Source organism: Amblyomma americanum, chromosome 7 (assembly GCF_052857255.1).
Source record: "Amblyomma americanum isolate KBUSLIRL-KWMA chromosome 7, ASM5285725v1, whole genome shotgun sequence".
In the NCBI taxonomy this organism is placed as follows: domain Eukaryota; kingdom Metazoa; phylum Arthropoda; class Arachnida; order Ixodida; family Ixodidae; genus Amblyomma; species Amblyomma americanum.
Window position 1 is genome coordinate 159,935,196 of NC_135503.1, and position 22,011 is coordinate 159,957,206.

Genomic DNA, 22,011 nt, shown 5'->3' on the forward strand with positions numbered 1-22,011 from the left:
GGTGTCAGAACTTTCCTTTTCGCTCTGCTATTCTTTTCCCTCCCTCACATATTTTCTTAACACTTTGCTAAACGTCCAAGTAGTATACGCGCTCACCTAAACTGCTGACGGTTCAACATACGGTCTACAGACGGCCAGCACAGCGTTTGGCGTATATATATATATATATATATATATATATATATATATATATATATATATATATATATATATATATATATATATATACCTTCTCAGTTCCTAATGCATAGCGTCATTCTTAGATCTTTTTTGCCACTCTACTCTGCACGGTGCTCCCTGCTCGACCTGCCATCTCACCACAGCGCCACCTCCATTTGCCACTTTTGTTTACGTGGGAAAAGCCCAAGCGTTTCTAGCGCACCTGTACGTCAGCGCCAACACGGTGAGACCTACCGTAAAGCGTGGCCTGCAACATACGGTCTACAGACGGCCAGCACAGCGTTTGGCGTATATATATATATATATATATATATATATATATATATATATATATATATATATATATATATATATATATATATATATATATATATATATACCTTCTCAGTTCCTAATGCATAGCGTCATTCTTAGATCTTCTTGCCACTCTACTCTGCACGGTGCTCCCTGCTCGACCTGCCATCTCACCACAGCGCCACCTCCATTTGCCACTTTTGTTTACGTGGGAAAAGCCCAAGCGTTTCTAGCGCACCTGTACGTCAGCGCCAACACGGTGAGACCTACCGTAAAGCGTGGCCTGCAAGGAGCGTGTTTTGCCCGCGAAATAGCGTCGCGCGCCCGGCGCCCACGCCGACGTTGACGAATTCACTCCCGCCTGGTGAGCAGCCGAGCGGCGTTTTTTTGCCGCCCAGTTGTGCGATGCGCGCGCCCCCATCCATACTGAAAGCAGGCGGATGCGCAGGAAGCGAAGTGAAGCCGCTGGCTCTCTGGCGCGAAATGCTCGCGAGCGCGCATCCACCATGCGAGAGAGTCTCCCTCGGCCGGGTATTTGTAGCCGGGTGCACCGGCGCGGCCCCGTCCAGAATCACGCGACGCCCGCTCCGGCTCTCATTGGCCCTCTGTCGCTGCCCTCTCCAGGCATCGGCGGGGCGTCGGCGATTTTATCTGTTCCGCCAGAACCCGACGATTTGGCAAAAACGTCCTCTCTCGCGGCAAAAAAAAACGCTCCGCTGCCGTCGACGCCGACGAATCGCCAGGAAAAACGCTCCATGCGGGCCACGCTTGACAGTAGCCACTGAATGTATCGTCCTCGAGTGGTACGACAAGAATGAACAGCCAGGTTGTCAAGGAACAGTGACCATCCTGATTTATTGTTTGGTGTTATTTATTCCCGAAGGCGGAAAGGGGTTTGCGCACACAGAGGTTCAAGGGAAAAGCACGTGGCACAGCACCGTGCCCAGATAACTTGCAGGCCACAAGTTCTTTAGAGCCAGGTGCAGCTTCTTTTAGTGCATTGTGCTAGCAGTTCTCAGGTTCCCGAGTAAGAACTGTGGACAAAATAACAAAAAGAGCGGTTGTCGTGAGCAGACGGAACATTTTTCCTGCCGAAATTTCTTCCACGCCTAACAATGGTACATTTTTGCACACTTCAACTCACTTATGGCGTGGCGATTTATTAGCTGTATTCCACGCTTTAAATGACTTATACCGTAGTTACCCATTATCTGTCTTGTCTAAGTGCTTTCTGTTATTTCGTCTTGTTAATCTCTGTTTATGACTGGTCTTGGAAGCTATTAAATTATATACCCTTTCCGTCACAGAAAGCCGTTATTGGGTAAGTACGCCTCTACCTAACTAACGTTCGCAGATGCTGGGACATAGTCTTCCCTCCCTTCTCAGTGATATCACAGATGCTGGTCGGACCATTTCCTCTTTTAGTTCATTGTCATGATATTGTGGGCGGTGATGGCTGGTTGGCGCCGAAATTGTAACTAATCGGGCCAACCTGCCCACCACTGCACTCTCCGTAAGTTCGAGGCGGAGGAGCGATAAACATATCCTTCCCACGTGCGACACGTTCAAATTCAACTGCTGACCGGCGACAGGGGCCACGCCTGATTAGCCGTTGACCGGAGGTATGAGGTGGATACTAGTTTCGTAACAGGTCAATTTACTTGGGCAAGAACAACCACAGTATATTACAAAAATAAGCCCAACAAAGTAGTGGCGTACACTGTCACGACACAAGTAAGAAGCGCAAACTGAGGACGCTCACACTACAATTAACACAACGAAGAAAACAACAGGACGATTACTATACAACAATTCTATGAGAAGGAAATACAATACAAAAATTAGAACGAGAAACACAGCAAGCAACAAGACAGAAAGAAAAATAGTTCAAGAGAGTGGGGAGAAACGGCGGCTTAGCTGCGAAGTGGCAAGGTCCGGTCGCAGGGAGCGTCGGGCTGAGGTTGCTCGTCGCTGGGCTGATGGGGGCCTGCGGACACGGGCGGACTTGGGCCTCGCGTCTCCGGGGCCACCGCCTAGGCTCGCTTGCCGTCCACTTCCCTGGCTGACCTCACTCACGACCACTCGCACCGAAATCTCCAGACCAACTGCCCAGCGCGCGGCGTTCCCGCCACCGCGTTCTCGTAAGAAAGAACCCCCCTCCCCCCCGAAAAAAAAAAGACTCTTCAGGCGCCGCGTTCAGAGGAGATGCCGATCTTGAAAGGGAAAAAGACACACGAAGGAATGTCGAATGAATTCGGCATAAAGCCCTAATCTGTGGGGGCCGAAGGGGCGCCGGGGAATTCAACCCGTTTCTGTTGTTTCCCCAACTCGCAAGCGCTCTCCACCTGCGCGGCGAGGAGGGGGCGGAGTGGCCTTGAGTGACCCCTCCAGCCTCGCGATGAGTCAGCCGTTCCCACGCGCCGTGGGTAACGCTGCCGCAAAAGTAGCGCCAGGCAGGCACGGATTTTATGGAAACCATCCAGTTTGTTCGATTCGATTCTCTTTGTTCGTAAGTGTGTGGTCACCAGTTTATGTGATAAATTTAAAGTGTCCAGCGTGTTTTTTTTTCTGTCTGAAACTCACATTTCTTTTCCTTTTATATGTATATAGTACTCCTATATACATTAACATTTTTGAGGTATGTAGTACCTTGTCATTATATCATTCGTGTAGTTATTTTCACATTCTGATTTTGCACAATAAATTAAGTGCCGGCGTTCCTTAAGCCCTCATTCAACTTAGTTTTTCTGCTCAATCTTGACAGGAAACCTTCTGTTCCCCTGCTTTATGTACCACTTGTCCCTTCAGCTGTGCCCGTGATTAACTTTTTATGTATATATAGTTGGAGTTCTGCCGTCCTTTTCAGGGCTCGAGAAACTGTCAAGCTCCCGGGAGCTTTTTCCTCTAGATGTCCTCGCTCTATGAAAAGTAAATACATTTCAACCAGACGAATAGCGCCACATGGAGGTCGTCCAGTGGCGAGTACGTATAGGCAAACGACATGCGTAGGATTAACTCAAGTGGCAGTGCTCGGCTTTCTGTGTGCGTCATACGGCCGCTTGATGACGTCTGCCTATTTTTCTTTTCATGACTGGGATATTCTCTACCTTCGGCGACTACGCAGACGTGCGCCGCCAGCTTTGCTAGTGATGAGCCTAGTAATGCTTTTTGCAATAAAAGACAATTAAGTGTCGGTGAAATCTGAACCACTAGGCATGTAGTGCCGCTTATCCCAGCTAGTCACCGTTCCACCACTGGACCTCTCGCCTCAATAGGATTTGGACGAGAGACATCATATTGAAGAGCTCCAGATTAATTAGGACCAACTGAAATTTTTATCATGCGCTACCATCGCCCACCAGGCGGGTGTTTTGCACACTCCATAGTACTGGGCTTTCGGGGCAAGCAATCGATCTCGAGACCTTTGGCTCAGCATTCGAAAGCCAAAGCCAGTCGAGCACTGGTCGCCCTCCCTATCATTCCAGCTGTGTATGATCGGTTAGTTCTAGCCGCATTTTCAATTGATGACTTCACTCATGGTGTCCGTCTATTCTGGTCCCATCCTTCGCGCCGATTCATGAATGATCGTAAAGCAACCAGCCTAACATACTGTACTGGGTAATATTTGGTTACGTCGAGGTTGTGGCAAACATCTTCGTCGATTAAAGTGCCTTCTGAACGATGTTAGGTGCAAAAAAACGAATAGCTCTCAAATATGTGAGCGTGGTAATATTTTCCGTGTCCCCATGTTCACCTCGCGTCTCCAACCTGGTGTGTTGCTGGACAAGTTCGCTAAAAAACATTCTAAGAAACACAGCCCTTGTTCTGTTTCGTTGTCTGCCAGCGCTGTGTTTCTCAGGAAGTCTCCAGCACAATGCCCCCACGCTGCGCGTTCAACAGAGCTGGAAAATTTTTAGGCATGTTAAAATTTTTTAGCATTCAGTCTCTGACAGCATAGTATGCAAATTTTCGAGCCTGCCAAATTTCTCGCACCTAAATCTGACTGGCGCAGGCACACTTTGTTCTGCAACGTAGTCGTGCAACGCTCCAGTCGCCGAAAGTGACGCTAGAACCAAGCTAGGAAGCGCCTCGCTGGTGACTTCGTGTGCATACGCTGTGCTCGAGGAATTCTCAATTGCTGGCCAGAACGACCGCTTGGGTTTCGCAGCTGGAGGTGACCAGAGCGTTCGTTGCCGTTTCCTAACTGACTTGGCACATGCCCACGAAGTAACTGGCCAAACTTCAGCGAGGAGCGACAAGATAAGAGGATAAACTAGTTTCAAAGTAATGAGTGTGCTTATTGTAGCAAATCAAATATTAATTAAAAAGAGAAAATATAGGAGACAAGAATAAAAATACTGAGACATGTTCGAGGGAATGAGTAGAAGAATAAGAATGGGGTGGAGCGCATATGGCAGGTTTTATCAGATCATGAATGGCCATTTACCAATATCCGTCAAGAGAAAAGTGTACAACCGCTGTATCTTACCAGTACTCCCCTACGGGGCAGAAACGTGGAGGCTGACGGAAAGGGTTCAGCTCAAGTTAGGACAACAAAACGAGCCATGGAAAGAAAAATGACAGGTTCAACGTTAAGAGACCGAAAGCGGGCAGAGTGGGAGAGGGAACAAATGCGGGTTAATGACATCCGAGTCGAAATGAAGAGGAAGAAATGGGCTTGGGCAGGGCATGTACTGCGAAGGCAAGATAACCGCTGGTTCTTAAGGGTAACCGAGTGGATAACAAGAGAAGGCAAGCGTAACAGGGGGCGGCAAGCTTAGGTAGGCGGATGAGATTAGGAAATTTGCAGACATAGGGTGGGCGCCGCTGGCAAAGGACAGGGTTAATTGTAGAGGCATGGGAGAGGCCTTTGCCCTGCAGTGGGCGTAGTCAGGCTGATGACGACGATGTTCGCATGCCGCCACATGTCCCATCCTCGCCTTTGCTTTGGGCGCTGCTCTCCTCGAGACACACTTTGCCAGCGTACGAATGGCAAGCAATCCGTGTTTCGCGAACGAGCGCTGAGCGCCAGCCGAAAATGTATGAATTTGGCGTTTCCCTACGGCGCAGGGACCAGGCGATGGTGACGAACCAAGGCCTGCTGCAGATTCGGGGTCGCATCAAGGACCTGGTCATCAAGGGTGGCGTCAACATCAGCCCCCAGGAAATCGAGATCGCCTTGGCCGGTATTTATTGTTTTACATAGGGTTTCTATTGCAAGGGAATTGAGCGTCCTCGAGCGTCTTCCAACAGGAAACCAGCATGTTTTTCATGCTCTTTTTGGGCTGAGAGCATTGGCTGTCGACTGAATTTCATGTAGCTCGGACCGCGGAAGACACTGTTTGCGCTGATAGGATGGTGGTAAACGCTGTAATCTGCTTTGCCACGCTAGTTCTACCAGTGCTATATCCCTCATGGCACTCGAACCAGCTTTGTACGCGTTAACACTGTTGTGGTCTCTGTATCATTTTGGAAATAACCTAATATCCGGAAACCGATAAATGAAAAATATTGTGCAAGCAAGCGCTATTTTGATGCGTCTCATTTTGCTACTGAATAGAAAATCAGGACACACTCTTGTTTTGAGCGTTTTAATGGGCGAGTCGAGCATTTTTAAGCCAGTGCTGTCGACGTCGCGGTGACCCTCATATTAACCATTGGCGAACAACTTGCAACGGAAAAGTGAAACGTAAAATGTAGGCTATCGTCACTAACTTTAAACATGTGTGTTTGTAGACATGGAATACAGTGGTTAGCGCCAAAATATTCACACCTATTTCTTCGTCGCAGGCTTCAAACGACTCCTGAAAAATAGCGAACATACGCCCAATATTTTTACGCGCCGACCAAGCGGAATCAGCAGTTCAAAAAAAATTAAACAAGAAAAAGATTACCCTGTCAAGCGATAAACCAGTGTGCGAAAATAATAGGAGCACGGAGGCCCTGTGCGTACGATTTCGCGTAAGTGTCTTCACTTTGGCACTCTTTCTTGCGATAAGTATCAACAGCTGAGCTGTCAACCATGCAGCTCTTCTTGATGTGTTGACATCTACACAACGCTTAGTTGCAAGCGAAACGAGGCCCGCGCTGCTCAGTGGGCCGGTTCTGAATCTCGGCCAAGTAGTAAGCCAGCAAGTTTTGCGCTGGAGCTGGGTGTGTAGCGACTTTTCCGTGCGCTGTACAGGAGCACGACCAGACAGCGTGAACATTTGCACGGTAAAATGTTTTCATGCATAGTGCTGGGCTGGTTGCAGTAGTATGTGCACTGTGCGCAGCAAGCGTAGCAGGGGACGGCAGGTGGGCGGATGAAATAAAGAATTCAGCGGGGATACGGTGACCGCAGCTGGCAAAGGACAGGGTTAATGGGGAGAGACAAAGAAGAGGCCTTTGCCCTGCTGACGGCGATGGCCAAGGCCGGCAGAGGCCAGGCTGATGGCGATGAGCGCACAGAAGCGGGAAAAGAGAAAGAACTTGATTGTCTCTGTCGAAGTTACGACGAATTAAGTGGTTAGTTGGCTCTGTAAGCGCACGACAACAAGGAATGGAATAAGTGGAGACGGACACGCAACTAGGCGCGGTCACCACGTGTTCCACTCCAAGAAGTCCAACGCGTATTGTTGGCAGGAGCAGACAAAATATAGGATCGATGACACAGGTCGTCCGTCGACTCCAGTAGCAAGTCGCTCCCGTGCCTGCGTAAGCTACACAGCAGTGCTCCTGCTCGTACTGCTTCCCCGGCGACCGATGCTATGAGAATGTACCTTGAGAGCTGAAAGGGGAAATAATAAAGGGGGAAAGGACGGGGGCATACATGACAGAAAAGAAAGAGCACGATAGCGAACCAAAAAAAAGATGGTGTAAAATCTTCTACGCTGGTTATGAATTGCGAGAGCATTTTTCATGATACTCAGGACGCAACTGACAATAAACACAAGGACGCAATTTGTTTATTTTAAGTAAATTTTATTCTTCTATACTCTAGGCGGTATTCTTGTGGCTGTTTGGCGGGAGCGCCATTCGCGTGCGGCTTCCCGCACCGGTCGTCAGCGTCGACGTTTAGTTTGAGGAGCTCTGTACGTCTGGGTGGTGGTCGCTTGCAAAACCCTATCTCGTAAGACACGACGAGTGCGTCAGGATCTGTATGGCAGTGGCGAACCTACTGGTCGCCCGCTCGGCAAGCGGCGCAGGCGCGTTGATGATCCGACCGGTCTCACAGCAGGTGTGGTCAGGATTTAGGCGGAGGGAGCGTTTAGCTGTAAACAAAGGAGGTTACACTTACACTTGGAGAACATTGAGATAAAGGACCAAGGAGGCCTGCTTTCTCAAGAGCCTCGGCTTACTGCGTCATTCGTACACGCCGCTGGTATCCGCTTCGGTCTCTGCTGGAGGAGAATCCGCAACCCTGGAGGCATCAGAAAAGCGAACTTTTTAATTTCCAGCGCAGTGGGTGATTGGCACGGACAAGATGGCCGTCTTGACGAGAAATGGTGGCGTTCTGTGGTCTGCATTTAACTCACCCATAGATCGGATGGGTTTCGCCCTTTCGGAATTTATGAAATAATCTGGCTCCTTGTTTCGTGATATTCATCATCATTACTGGTATACTCACAGTTTCGTTTCAACACGTTGACTGCGCGTTTGCCTCCATGCAAAGTTGACAATGTCATTACACAGAGATACCACAATGGTGGTTAGTTCATATAGATGGCTGATTATAAAGTCTGTGATGTGCTTAAGGGTCTATAAAGAGGAGGTGTTCAAACTTTAATGATTAAAATCAAGGGAATGTTTCTTCAGGCTTGTGGGTGACTTTGCGTAGCAAAGCCGCACAATAGACACTGACGAACTTGCCAGGAATGAATTTCTGCAGTAACGCCACGTCAAACAATTTGAGTAATTCGTATGCAATTGATTTCAGTACTAACACCACATCTGTCTTTTTAAGGAATTTTATGCAGTGAATTCGGGCAGTAACATTGCGTCAAGATATTTGAGCAATTTATGTGCACTCAGTTTCTTGGCGGAAGTTGCATTGAAAACGCTTGATGACTTTGTATGGAATTTATTTCTTTGGTGAATCTACATCAACATTTTTGAGGAGCATGAGCTGACCAAATTTCTGTAGCATAGCCACGTCAAAATAGCTCGCGAAATGGGAACTGAAGTATTGCTTTTATTAAGTTGTGCAGATATACGAAATTTTCGAGTATCGAATCAAATGCCCTCCTATTCGATTCAATGAACGTATCAAATGCCACAAGTTGAGTTTCCCCTTCCGTTGGCGATGAGAGGAAACTACTTGATGATGAAATCGCGGTTTCTTGATGACCCGGTGGTTCTACTCGCAAACATTCACATTACTCAAGGAAAGGAGAAGGTTAACTATTTTTTTACAACATAGGTAAAAAAACGAGAAGAAACAAAGCAAGGAGAAAACTATTTACATGACTAAATCGTGGATCAGACGAATTCAGCCCCCGCTCAACCCAGAGCGCTTGGTTTTAAACCCTCTGTCTCCGCCCTTAGCGGGGACAGCAACCAATAAGATAACAAACGACCCATCTCGCCAATCAGTGGTTAGGGAAAGGAAAATAAGGTCCGCCCACTGATCAGAGATTGGGGAAAAAGTTCTGATTAAAACATTTGGGAAGGAGGTTTCAAATAACCACACAAACAACACAAATGCGACTTCCGTTCCCCACGCCACCCACGGCACCACAGATGCTAGAAACATGTGCCGACGAGGCGATGACTCAGGTTGTTGACAGCAACAAAGAGAACACAGTCATTAAGGGAATAATCCGTTTCCTGGTCACCCAGCACTCGGTCCCCACCCAGCTGTATCTCTCCCACATCGCCGAAGTCTCGTCCCCCCTTGACGACGCACACATGTCGACAGCTGTATCTGGTTAGGCTTTTTCAAGGCGGATTATGCCCGAGGCGGCGCGGGTAAACAAGGACGTCCGCTGCAAGACGGAGGAAGTAGGGACCAGACGGCTCCCTTTGATGCGGCACGCGGCGCCAACACTGGCGCGGCCTTTCTCAGTCTTCGTTCGAAGAACGGTCAGCGAACTCCACACCTCCCAACCAAGAATGTCACGCGGACACTTGCTGTCAGTGTGACATAAAAGTTCAGTCACAATTTGCCGGAACACAAAAAAAAATCACACAACCGTGCACACACACACACGCATATTGTGGTTAATTCAATCCGCACACAGGGGTAGAACACCAGTCTGCACATTCCAGAACTTGCCATGTCCGTTCTCTGAAGGCTAACTGCCAAACTAGCCTTCACTTCCCCCCGTGACTACCGCAGTAAGCTAACTAGTTACCCTAAAAAAAATTACACCTACTATTTAATCACTCGTTTGCGGCTATAGCAGAGGAAACTGACGCAAACACACATCAAAGAATTATCCTAATGTCATTGTTCCTGGCATTCTAGACGAGAGAGCGCATCAGCGCACTTGTTTAGTGACCCTTTAATATGCACGACCTCTAGGTCATACTTTTGTAATGCAAGCGACCAACGCATCAACCGCGCACTAGTGGGCGCTGAACGGGTCAGGTACGTGAGCGGGTTGTGGTCTGTTGCGACCTTCACTTTAACCCCAAATAACCAAGTATCCAGTTTCCCCAGTGCCCACACGACTGCAAAAGCTTCTCTTTCGATTGCCGACCATTTGGTCTGAGCAGGGGTCAATTTCTTGCTCAGAAATGCAATCGGCTTCTGTTCCCCCTCAACAGACGGCGACAGACATGCTCCCATCGCCACCTCCGAGGCATCCGTTGTGAGAAGGAACTCCTGGTTTTGATCAGGTGCGACCAGCTCCGGCAACAACGCCAGTACCCTTTTCACCTCACCAAACGCTTCCTCTGCCTTCTCATTCCAGGGAATGACATTCGGGACCCGCCTGTTGGTGAGGTCCGTCAATGGGCGAACTACCTTTGAATACTCCGGTACATATTCTCGGTAGTAGTTAAAGAGGCCCAATACGCTACGCAGCTCCTTCTTTGTTTTGGGTGCTTTCAGTTTTGTGATCGCGCTTACTCTCTCTGGGTCGGGAGCATGATTGCCTGATCCTACTACATGGCCTAGGTATTTTACCGTTCTCTGCGCAAACTTACATTTCGCAGCGTTTGCCGTTAAGCCTACTTCTCTCAGAGTCTCAAGTACTGCCTGTAGGTGTTTGATGTGCTCCTCCCAGGTTGCCGAAAAGATGGCGATGTCGTCAATGTATGCCATTGCATAGGAGGAATGTTCTTGTAGGATTTCGTTCATAATCCTCTGAAAAGTTGCTGCCGAGTTTCGCAACCCGTACGGCATTACCTTTTATGCATAGAGTCCTTGAGGTGTGGCAAACGCGGTAAGACGCTGCGACTGTTTGTCTAAGGCGATCTGCCAGTACCCGCGAGTCATGTCCAATACCGATATGTAGCTGGCACTTGCCACTTCGTAGAGCATCTCAGTCATATTAGCCATAGGGAAGCTGTCTGATTCAGTAACTGCATTCAATTTTCGGAAATCAATACACATCCTTACTGACCCATCCTTTTTGGCTACGCATACAACTGGATGTGCGTACGAGCTGTCAACTGGATAGACGAAGTCCCATTCTAGTAGTTGTGCTACCTGACGCTCTATCTCCTTTCTGAATGCGAAAGGTACCTTATACAAGTGTGACCTTTCTTGCTTGGTGTTGGGAAGCAGCGTTATTTTGTGGCAGCCCACTTTGCATCGACCTGGGCGCTCGGAAAAAACTTCAGATGCCCCCTTTATGACTTCACAAACCTCAAGTCTTTTTGCTGCGTCAACGCTTTATCTGAAATCTCGAACTTTAGGGATTGGTTCCGCATTCCGCGATGTGGTCTCATACACCTCACCAAACTCGCTGTCCGAGTCGAAGACAACTCCCACATTCTGGGTTCGTGCTACGTAGGGTCGCAGCCTATTTGCATGCACCCATCTGTTTCCCTCGTCAGTGTAAAGAATATAGCTGTTATCTCTCTTCCTTTCCTTTATAACGGCTGGTCCGCGCCACTTCGGCTGTAGTTTACCCACCTGGCCGCTTTCTAGTATGATGACTTTATCCTCTTCTCTGAACTTTTTTGGTGTGGCCCTAAGGTTGTATTTGGCTGCATACGACCTCTGTATGGCCTCTGCCCTTTCGTCAACCCTTTTGGCGGCGTCATTCATCTGTTCCCTCAGCTCGAGCAGATATTGAGCGGCTGGTTTATTCAGTCCCGTCGGCGGAGTCTACTCACCAGTCCACGTTTTGTGGAGGATATTGAGTGGTCCATGTGGCGCCCGCCCGAACATTAGTTCAAATGGTGATTTGCCCGTTACGTCATGCGGTACCTCCCTGTATGCCCAAAGCATGCATAGAATGTGCCGGTCCCATTCTCTCTGATGATCACGTACGACATGTCGAAGCATAGCCTTAAACGTTCCGTTCCACCTTTCCACAATCCCGTTACTCTGAGGGTGTTCCGGAGTGGAAAACCGCATCTGCACCCCCAGCCTCTGCATGAATTCTTGAGTTAATTTGGACACAAAGTTGGTTCCTTGGTCACAGCAAATAAGTTCAGGTGTCCCATACCTAGTGAAAACCTCTATTAGTGCCTGGCATGTAGCCTTGGCTGTCAGATTTTTTAGTGGTATCACTTCTGCCCATCTCGTACACAAATCAACGACGCTCAGCGCATAGCGGTGTCCCCATGCTGACCCGGTCTCAAGTGGTCCTATACAATCGAGGAACACTACCTGAAAAGGTGTCTCTGGTCTAGTTAGCGGTGTTATCGGCACCCGATCTCGAACAGTCGTGCGTGAAAAAACTTGGCACGTATGACAGCTGCGGCAGTGCTCCTTCACGTCAATTACCATCGTTGGCCAAAAGAACGCACTTCTAAGCCTCTGCTTGGTTTTCTTTTCTGAAAAATGCCCTCCACTTGGTCTGTCGTGCGCCAGTTCGAGCACTTCACGTCTTCGCGGTTCTGGCAGCACTAGCTATTTGTATAACCTTCCATCAATCTTTTCTTCATGGAAAAGCATCTCCTCCTGCACTACCATCCCATGACTACCTTCTCTTGCCTGTCTCCACGCTTCTCTCAAGGATAGATCGTCTCGCTGCTCCAGTTTGAAGTCTCGAACCCTTGACGTAGTTTCTGCCACTACTTCTTCCTGACCTACTGCAAACTGCAAAAGCTGGCACAACTATTGGCTCCGCATTCTCGTTTTCCTCGAACTCGAGTGTAATCTCTGTTTTGTCCTCTTCCAATCCATGTGCCGTGTTTACCTCTCGTTCAAGAACAGCTCTCTCTTCAACCACTGCCACCTGCTGCTTTTCCATCCCTTCTAGCATTGCATGCGTTTCGGGTGTGAGCAACGCACCTACACCTTCGGCTAGTTCTGCGGTGACTGCACATATTATTGGCAACTGCTGATTGACTGTTTCTCCTTTCGGTACTAAAGACATAGGCACATATATTAAGTCTGCCTCCACGATCTGTCCAAAAGCACCCCTCAGTTTTATTTTACCGGAACAGCCATTTCGACACGATAGAGGCACCGTCTCTGCCCTTAACACTGTAATCTCCGCCCCTGAATCTACACAAGCTTCTGCCTGGTTATCTCCGATTTGTAACCTTGCCCTGGTAAAAGAGTGAGATTTACTCAATTGCTCAAGTTTAGCCGTCCCTTCCAGTTCGGATTCTAGCTAATCAGGAACCAACATTTGAGCTCGTGCTACCAGCTTGCTCGCGTCCTTCTTAGACTCTGTTGCGTCCTGTCTTTGCTGTGCACTTGGGCAGTGAATAGAGATGCGCCCATATTTCTTGCAGCGAAAGCACTTCGCCCCTGCGTGTCGATTTTTACCTCCGGAGTTAGGGCTTAGGATTGGCGTCTGTTTTTCCCGTTTCTCCCCACCTTGATGTGATGGTTTAACACCTTCGAACCGCTCCCTCGGTTTGCCTACCCGTCGACTTTCCTCGAACGTCTCCGCTAATCCGGCAATCTCATCGGCCGTAAGCCAGTTCCGGTTCTCATTTTGCATGACATATGTCCTCACTTCGTCTGTCAGCACTTGTTTGAAACGATCTGCTATCATTAAGTCTTTCAAATCCTCCAGACTTTCAACCTCTCGGCTATTCACATAGTGCATGAACATTGTCTCGAGATTGGTCGCTACCTGATGCCATGAGTCACCTTGCTCCTTACGTACCGCCATGAACAACCGTTTGTACTCATTCGGAGGCATTTTGAGCTCTTTTAGAACCCTTTCCTTAAGCTCCTCGTATGGCATTACCGTTCCGTTGGACTCGCTAGCTACAAATGCCCTCATTTTCTCAGTCAGAAATGGCAATAGGATAGCCCCGCAACTTTCTTTAGGAATCTTAAGGGTCTCTATCATTGTGTCTACACTTCTGAACCATGCGAGAACTAATGGGTCCTTTTCTGGCATAGGAGCCAGCACCGCTCTCAGTTCTTTTGCGTACTCGCCCAACTTTGGACCTGACCGCTGTCCATGCTGCGCATCCAGTTGCGGTGGAAGTTGCCTTTGCGTCAATTTTATTTCTTCCAGTTCAATTTGGAGCTTCAATTTTTCAATTTCGAACATTTGAACCTTCTGCTCTTTTTCTATTAGCAAAGCTTGCGTCATATTTCCCAGTGCCCGCTCTGTCGTTAGCACCGACTCTGATGACACGAGTTGCTCAACAGGCTCTAGACCATTCCCCCCCGCAGCATCCATCTCTGCATCAGTCATTATAGCGCTACCCTATAGCGAACGACTACTACACAGACATGGCAGTTTCGGAGAAAGCAAACAGGTGTCCTACCTCTTTCGATGCTCCGACGACCGCAGCGCTGTCAATCTCAGCGTGATGACAGCGGGCTCCCGGGAAGGTATAGACGCCCACGAGTTGATCCTGGTCCCTCAGCAGCTCACTGCCTCGGACCTCGCTTGACTTGGTCGCTTGGTTCTCAACCTTTTCGATGTGGACGCTGGGTTCTTTCCAGCTGCTCGCTGACTCGACCCCCGATGGCTTGTCGTTGCCCGGCTCCTTCAGCTCCTCGCTGACTTGAGCCTCCGACGTCCTTTCGAACTCGACCCGTGACCTGAAGCTCTCGACGTCGTCTTTCGACGCAGCTTCACGTTTTCTCCTTTAGGACAAACAGCTTGTCCACCGACGTGTTCTTCTAACCTTCCGTCCAATGCCTTGAGTAGAAAGAAGTTGCGATCCTGTGTCGACTGCGCCAGTTGAGTTTCCCCTTCCGGTGGCGATGAGAGGAAACTACTTGATGATGAAATCGGGGTTTCTTGATGACCCGGTGGTTCTACTCGCAAACATTCACATTACTCAAGGAAAGAAGGTTAACTATTTATTTACAACATAGGTAAAAAAACGAGAAGAAACAAAGCAAAGAGAAAACTATTTACATGACTAAATCGTGGATCAGACGAATTCAGCCCCCGCTCAACCCAGAGCGCTTGGTTTTAAACCCTCTGTCTCCGCCCTTAGCGGGGACAGCAACCAATAAGATAACAAACGACCCATCTCGCCAATCAGTGGTTAGGGAAAAGAAAATAAGGTCCGCCCACCGATCAGAGATTGGGGAAAAAGTTCTGATTAAAACATTTGGGAAGGAGGTTTCAAATAACCACACAAACAACACAAATGCGACTTCCGTTCCCCACGCCACCCACGGCACCACAGATGCTAGAAACATGTGCCGACGAGGCGATGACTCAGGTTGTTGACAGCAACAAAGAGAACACAGTCGTTAAGGGAGTAATCCGTTTCCTGGTCACCCTGCACTCGGTCCCCACCCAGCTGTATCTCTCCCACATCGCCGAAGTCTCGTCCCCCCTTGACGACGCACACATGTCGACAGCTGTATCTGGTTAGGCTTTTTCAAGGCGGATTATGCCCGAGGCGGCGCGGGTAAACAAGGACGTCCGCTGCAAGACGGAGGAAGTAGGGACCAGACGGCTCCCTTTGATGCGGCACGCGGCGCCAACACTGGCGCGGCCTTTCTCAGTCTTCGTTCGAAGAACGGTCAGCGAACTCCACACCACATTTTCTAAATTATTATATATGAATGGAATACGATCTCAAGTTCTCAGATAAAAGACACGAAGTTCCAGTCAGGCACGCCGTATTTTCTTCTATGGCTGTTTAGAAAATTGCAGGCTAATTGGAGTAATTACATGATGTGAATGCGAATGTTTTGCTGTGTCATTGTGGGCTACTAGTTAACTATATTTGTGGACTAGCTACTACTAGCTAGTAACTAGTACTAATGCCTGAAAGGCCCTTCTGGGGAAGGCCTTTAGCTCAAAGGCCTTAGGGGTGTATCATGCAGGGAGACACGATTTCGCCAATGCTATTCGCCCCCTGTTTACAGGAGGTGTTACAAGGCCTAGATTGGGAACAGCTGGGGTAAGAGTTAATGGAGAATGCCTAAGTAATTGCGATTCACTAATGACGTTGGCTTGCTAATTCACTCAGCAGATGAGCTGAAAAGCGTGATAAATGTGTGTGAGAGGCAAAGCAGAGAGGTAGGTATTAAAATTAACACGCAGAAAACCGAAGTAATGTTCAACAATCTCGCAAGGGAACAGCAGTTGGCAATTGGTAGCGAGGTGCTGGAAGTGGTACGGGAATACGTCTACTTAGGGCAGATAGTGGCTGCTGATCCGGATCATGAGAGGGAAATAACTAGAAGAATAATGATGGGATGGAGCGCATATGACAGGTTTTCTTAGATCATGAATGGCAGTTTACCACTATCCCTCAAGAGAAAAGTATGCAATAGCTGTAACTTCCCGGTACTCACCTCAGAAACGTGGAGACTAACGAAAAGGGTTCAGCTTAAGTTGAGCTATGCAAAGAAAAATTATAGGGGCAGCGTTAATCGACCAGAAACAGACGGAGTGTGTCAGGGAACAAACGCGAGTTAATGACATCCTAGTCAAAATTAAGAGGAAGATATAGGATTGGACAGGGAATGTACTGCGAAGGCAGGATAACCGCTGGTCCTTTTGGGGTATCGGAATGGATTCCAAGAGAAGGCAAGCGTAGCAGGGCGTGGCAGAAGGTTAGGTGGGAGGATGAGATGAAGAAGTTTGCGGGGATAGTGTGGCCGCAGCTGGCAGAGGACAAGGTTAATTGGAGAGACCACTACACTGCAGTGGGCGTAGTCTAGCTGACGATGATATGAGGCTAGCACGAGTGAAATGGTTAAATATTCAACTCTTTTGCTTGCCAGCTAATACAGAAACAGTTTGCAGAGTTCGCCTTCTTAGTTGAAAACGCTGTAGCTGTGATTGCTTAAGCAGATTAGAGTGTTAACAGGGCTTTCACTGTTTTACCTTATTTAGTCCTTCTTTCTCAAGCGATGTATATGGTGGTAACCATCGTGCGTTCAGGCAGACACCTGGGACGTTTCAGCGAAGTGATTTTATGCCGTCTTCCAATCGACACGCACACCTGCCGCATACGTTCTTACTGGTAAAACACGAGAAACCTCTGGTAAAAACGTCAAAGCATGCTCACAGTCAACCATGTTTTGTTCTCACGCAGGAAACTCGAGAAACTAAGAAATAAATATTTTTGCCTATTCTATAACGATCATATTCCTTTGAAAGCAATGATATTTTTAACGAAAAATGCGCGTGGTGATTTTTCTTATATTTTTATGATTTTACAGAAAAGTGTCATGCACAAATTGTGGATTTATTAAATTATAGTCTACTTTATAGAACAAAGTTTTCCAGCCTCGTGTTAGCATTTGATGGTTAGGTGCCATAAAACCCAAAACAGGAACAGCAACAAGGACTGTGTGGCCGATAATAGGCGTTCAGTGTTCTTTTCAAGTCCAAGTTCTTTCTTCCTTTTTTCTTTATTCTTTACTCGGACACAGTTTTAGAGGAGGCCGAGGCTAAAGGCGACAGGGCGCCTGACAAGGGCCCCGGTCCCCTTGCGCAAAATACGAAAACACAAATATCATAACAAAGTTCTGTCAAGCAGTCGTCTAATATCACGTAATGGGAATCAATACAAAAAGAGACTAATTACTGTCAAAATAATATCTTATTACAAATATTTTCTCTTTGTATACAACAGGATGATAAGTACCAAATAATACAGAACGGAATGTTACCATTGCAAACATTGTCTACAACATCAAATCAATGCAACCACCGCACGCCAGCCTTGAATCAGCACTTTCTGCACTATCGGGTGCGAGCATGATTTTTATCGCCAAGCCAAGACAGTAGATGAGGTGAAGATATTGCAAGAACATTGCCCAAGAGAATATAGATACACTTTTTGGAAAAACTGCAGTAATGAAAATTTAATACTGCTGTTTACACGAAACATTTTACATTATTTCTTAAAAGTTTTCGCACCTTATTAAACTCTATCTGCACATCTTTTCTGTTCAAAGCATTCGTTATTTGAAAAGGTAATGTTTGCCTGCCGTAGTTAGTTCTGACTTCCGATATTCTCTGTTTTGGGTTAAGAAAGATGGATGAGCTTGAACTATGCACCTGAGAAATATGTAGCCTATATCTATGGATCCACTGCAATAATTTATAAAGTACACCTGGTCAGCCTTTAACATATTATAGTTTAAAATTAATGGTTGCGTTCTTAGAGTCTGCTTATTTCCTTTGTAGTCTTCCAGTATGCCCGACATTTGCTCTTGTAATACATTAAGTTTGTTGTAGTTCGGGCATGTTGTCGTTCCCCAAACAAGGTTTGGTTTGGTTTATGGGGGTTTAACGTCCCAAAGCGACTCAGGCTATGAGAGACGCCGTAGTGAAGGGCTCCGGAAACTTCAACCACCTGGGGTTCTTTAACGTGCACTGACATCGCCCAGTACACGGGCCTCTAGAATTTCGCCTCCATCGAAATTCGACCATCGCGGCCGGGATCATCCCCAAGTACAGATACAATAGCTTATTCTGGAATTAACTAGTTATTATAGCGCCTGTCGGAAGGTTTTGGGTATTATATTGTGCGCCTTATAAATGCAGCCTATCGTGCGAGACAGACTTGATTTAAGTTGATTAACGTGCGTGTTCCATGAGAGGTCACGACTGAACCAGTACGGCAACCTGTTCCAGCGGGCGACCTTCAAGAGTAATGTTAATCGAGTTGCAGCCATGATTATTAATTGACATAAAAATTAATTACTTTGATTTTTTATAATTAGACTCAACCCGTTTCTGTGAAGCCACTTACGTAACTGCATTAAATAATCATTAACAGAGTTCTCTAAACAGCGCGCAGTTTCTCCAGCAAAAAATACATTTGTATCATCTGCATACATGATGATTTGGAGGGATCCAGGTATTGTTGTATTGTCATTTATGTAAATCAAAAAAGTATGGGTCCCAAAATAGAGCCCTGGGGAACACCATGTTGGAAGCCTCTGGCAGGACCATTTTTCACTAACAATAGTTTTAAAGCGCATTTCTTGCTTGGGCGTTTTTACCGAAAAGAACACTTTCAATGCATTATTCTTGCATTTGACAATCTGTTTAGCAAGACGGACTAAACCTAGCCGCTCACACGTGGCAACAGCTTTGTTCTTAACTGTCGTAGCTTCCACTTTTACAGGCGAAAAATTCTTTTCAATTGTCCGGGCTGCTCTTTCCGAGGAATTATTTTCAGATAACACTACAAATCGACCTTCCTTATCTGCTTGTAAAAGCCTTAGGGTGTTCTTAAAGAAAGACACAATGGCTCGGGGTGAAGTTTCCTTACGACAAACAGGTACCCGGCTGCAGGATTTGAGAAGGCAGTCAACACTTTTCATGCTTCTCTGAAATGGCCTTACTGGCGATTCGACAATTGACGGCAATCAGTTCTTGCGGCGGCACTTGTTCTTCATGTCCATACAAGGGTGCCTTACGAAGAACTGATGACATTTCCTCAGGCAGATGAATTTCCCCCACAACCACTAAATCCACGGTTCTCCTTCTTCGTACTTTTTTCCTTCAGCAGCTTGTCAGCAGCTTTCGCTCCGTGAAGAGGTTAGCTTCCCAAATGACAGAACCACTCTGGGTGTGCGTGTTAGACAAGCTGCTGAAGGAAAGAAGTACGAAGAAGAAGAATTGTGGTGGAGGATTAGTGGTTGTGGGGGACACTCATCTGCCTGAGGAAATGTCATCAGTTCTTTGGAAGGGACCCCAGTATGGGCTGGAACCACAAGTGCCACCGAAACAACTGATTGCCGTCAATCGTCTAATCGCCAATAAGGCCAATTCAGAGGAGCATGAAAAGTGCCTTCGTGAGGGCGTTGACTGCCTTCCCAAATCCTGCAACCGGGTACCTGTTCGTCATAAGTAAACTTCACCCAGAGCCATTGTGTCTTTCTTTAATAATAACACCCTAAGGCTTTTACAAGCAGATAAGGAAGGTGGATTTGTAGTTTTATCTGCAGATAATCTCTCAGAAGAGCAGCCTGGGCAATTGAGAAGAATTTTTCGCCTATCAAAGTGGAAGCTACGAAAGTTAAGAACAGAGCTGTTGCGATGTTTGAGCAGCTAGGTTTAGTCCGTATTGTAAACAGATTGCCAAATGCGAGAATAATGCATTGAAAGTGTTCTTTTTGGTAAAAACGCCAAAGCAAGGAATGCCCTTTGGAACTATTGTTACTGAAAAGGGGTCGTGGCAGAGGCCGCTTAGCCGGTTCTTGTTTGAAATTTTGGGTAAGCTTCATGTAGAAGACCCCTTCCGTACGAAAAATCCGATGAAGTTTGTGAATTCTTAGAATGGCATCGTGATGTTGGACGCGCCTTTTCGGTAGATGTTGAAGATTTATTTTATCCTGTTCCCAACGAAGCCTTTTTCACTGCAGTCAGAGAGTGTATGAAACGTAAAGACCCCATTTGTTTTCAAAATACTGCGGGTGTATATATCGAGGATGTTTTAACCATTTTATAGTGTTACTTACAACCTCCCTTTATAACATTTGACGAGCACTGTTTTCTGCAGAAAGCTGGCATATGCATAGGCTCCTGTATTTCACCTGTTTTGTGTACTCATTTTCTTTCACAAATGGATAAAGTTTTGCGCCAGGTTTTACCAGCTAGCAACGTTTTTAAAGTGTTCGGATATGTGGACGACTTTTTAGTCACTTTTACTATGACGGAAGTTTGAACTTCGAAGAAAGTGTGCGCGATGCTGTATCCTTATTTAGACAACATGTAAATGGCTTAAGTTTTACTTGTGAAGTACCTGAAGGTAATGTTTTTACAGTTTTTAGACCTTAATATTGAGTTTTGTGAGTAACAGGTTTATAAGCGTATGCTCCGCGCGCAAAAAGGGGGCTTCTGCCATTTGACTCTGCTCATTCCAAGCTAATAAAATGGGGGATTGCTTCACTTTTCCTCGAATCCGCCCTCAGAAAATTATGCTCTCACAAAATGCACCTCAGTTTTCAAAACGAATTAGCCAGGCTGTCTTCAGCTGGGCTCCCTGCTTCGCTCATAACGGCGGTCGCTGAAAGTCTGCGACAGAATATGAAGAGAAAGGCTTTGAAAGCTGGGCAAGATGTCCTTCGAGAAGAGGTGGTGCGACCCGTGGTGGTGCCCTACGTGCACAAGTTAGCCCACAACTTGAAAAAGTTCGCGAGCAGGTATGGTGTGCCGCTTGTTTTCTCAGCCCTTGAAAAGCTCGGAAGCCTTTGCTCTCGTATTGAAAGAGGGCGCAAAGAAGAGAGAGGGGAAAGAGACTAAAATACTAAACGAAGAACGCCTGAGGAAACTGGATGATAACAGGTGGGCAGCTAAGGTATATAAATACCTATACAGAAAGAGCGTTTACTCACAATGGCGGAAAAGAACTAGTAAGCTAACCAGTAAGTATGCCGTATACGAGAACGGAGAAAGGGCATTAAACAACAGGTTAAAAACGCGGAAGGTAAATATTGGAGACATTCAATGAAAAAGAATCATAGTGTAGCACTATATCGATACTGGAAAAGGCAGATCAGAAAGGAAGCGTTAGATGATAACTCAAGAGGCAGTGCCCTACTATTTGAAGCTAGGTCAGGATGTCTTAGAACTCGCAGCTACAAAAAAAATTTAACGAAGACGACACATGTGCTGGGTGTGGTAAATCTGTAGAAAAAATAACACCTCATACTAAAATGTGATGGTATCCATCCCAATGTTGATGCATAATTCGTTTTTGGGGAAAGGAAATGGCGCAGTATGAGTCTCATATATCGTTGGACACCTGAACTGCGCCGTAAGGGAAGGGATAAAGGAGGCAGTGAAAGAAGAAAGAGGTGCCGTAGTGGAGGGCTGCGGAATAATTTCGACCACCTGGGGATCTTTAACGTGCACTGACATCGCACAGCACACGGGCGCCTTAGCGTTTTGCCTCCATAAAAGCGCAGCTGCAGCAGGTGGGTTCGAACCCGGGTACTACGGATCAGTAGCCGAGCGCCCTAACCACTGAGCCACCGCGGCGGGTCCTTACAGTCACAAATTCTTGAGGCTCTATGGTTTAGAG

The 22,011-nt window shown here is 47.0% G+C and overlaps 1 protein-coding gene across 8 annotated transcripts in view; it reads left to right on the forward strand.

Annotated features, from left to right (window-relative positions):
* The window catches only part of LOC144096722 (medium-chain acyl-CoA ligase ACSF2, mitochondrial-like), an 841,787-nt gene that overhangs the window by 757,109 nt on the left and 62,667 nt on the right, over positions 1-22,011 (forward strand). For 6 of the 8 annotated variants that reach the window (XM_077629571.1, XM_077629567.1, XM_077629564.1 and 3 more), the window contains one exon: positions 5,545-5,660. The exons of the other annotated variants lie outside the window; for them this stretch is intronic. In XM_077629571.1, the coding sequence (XP_077485697.1) occupies positions 5,545-5,660 (116 nt within the window). The remainder of the gene's footprint in view (positions 1-5,544; positions 5,661-22,011) is intronic. 8 annotated transcript variants of the gene reach the window in all.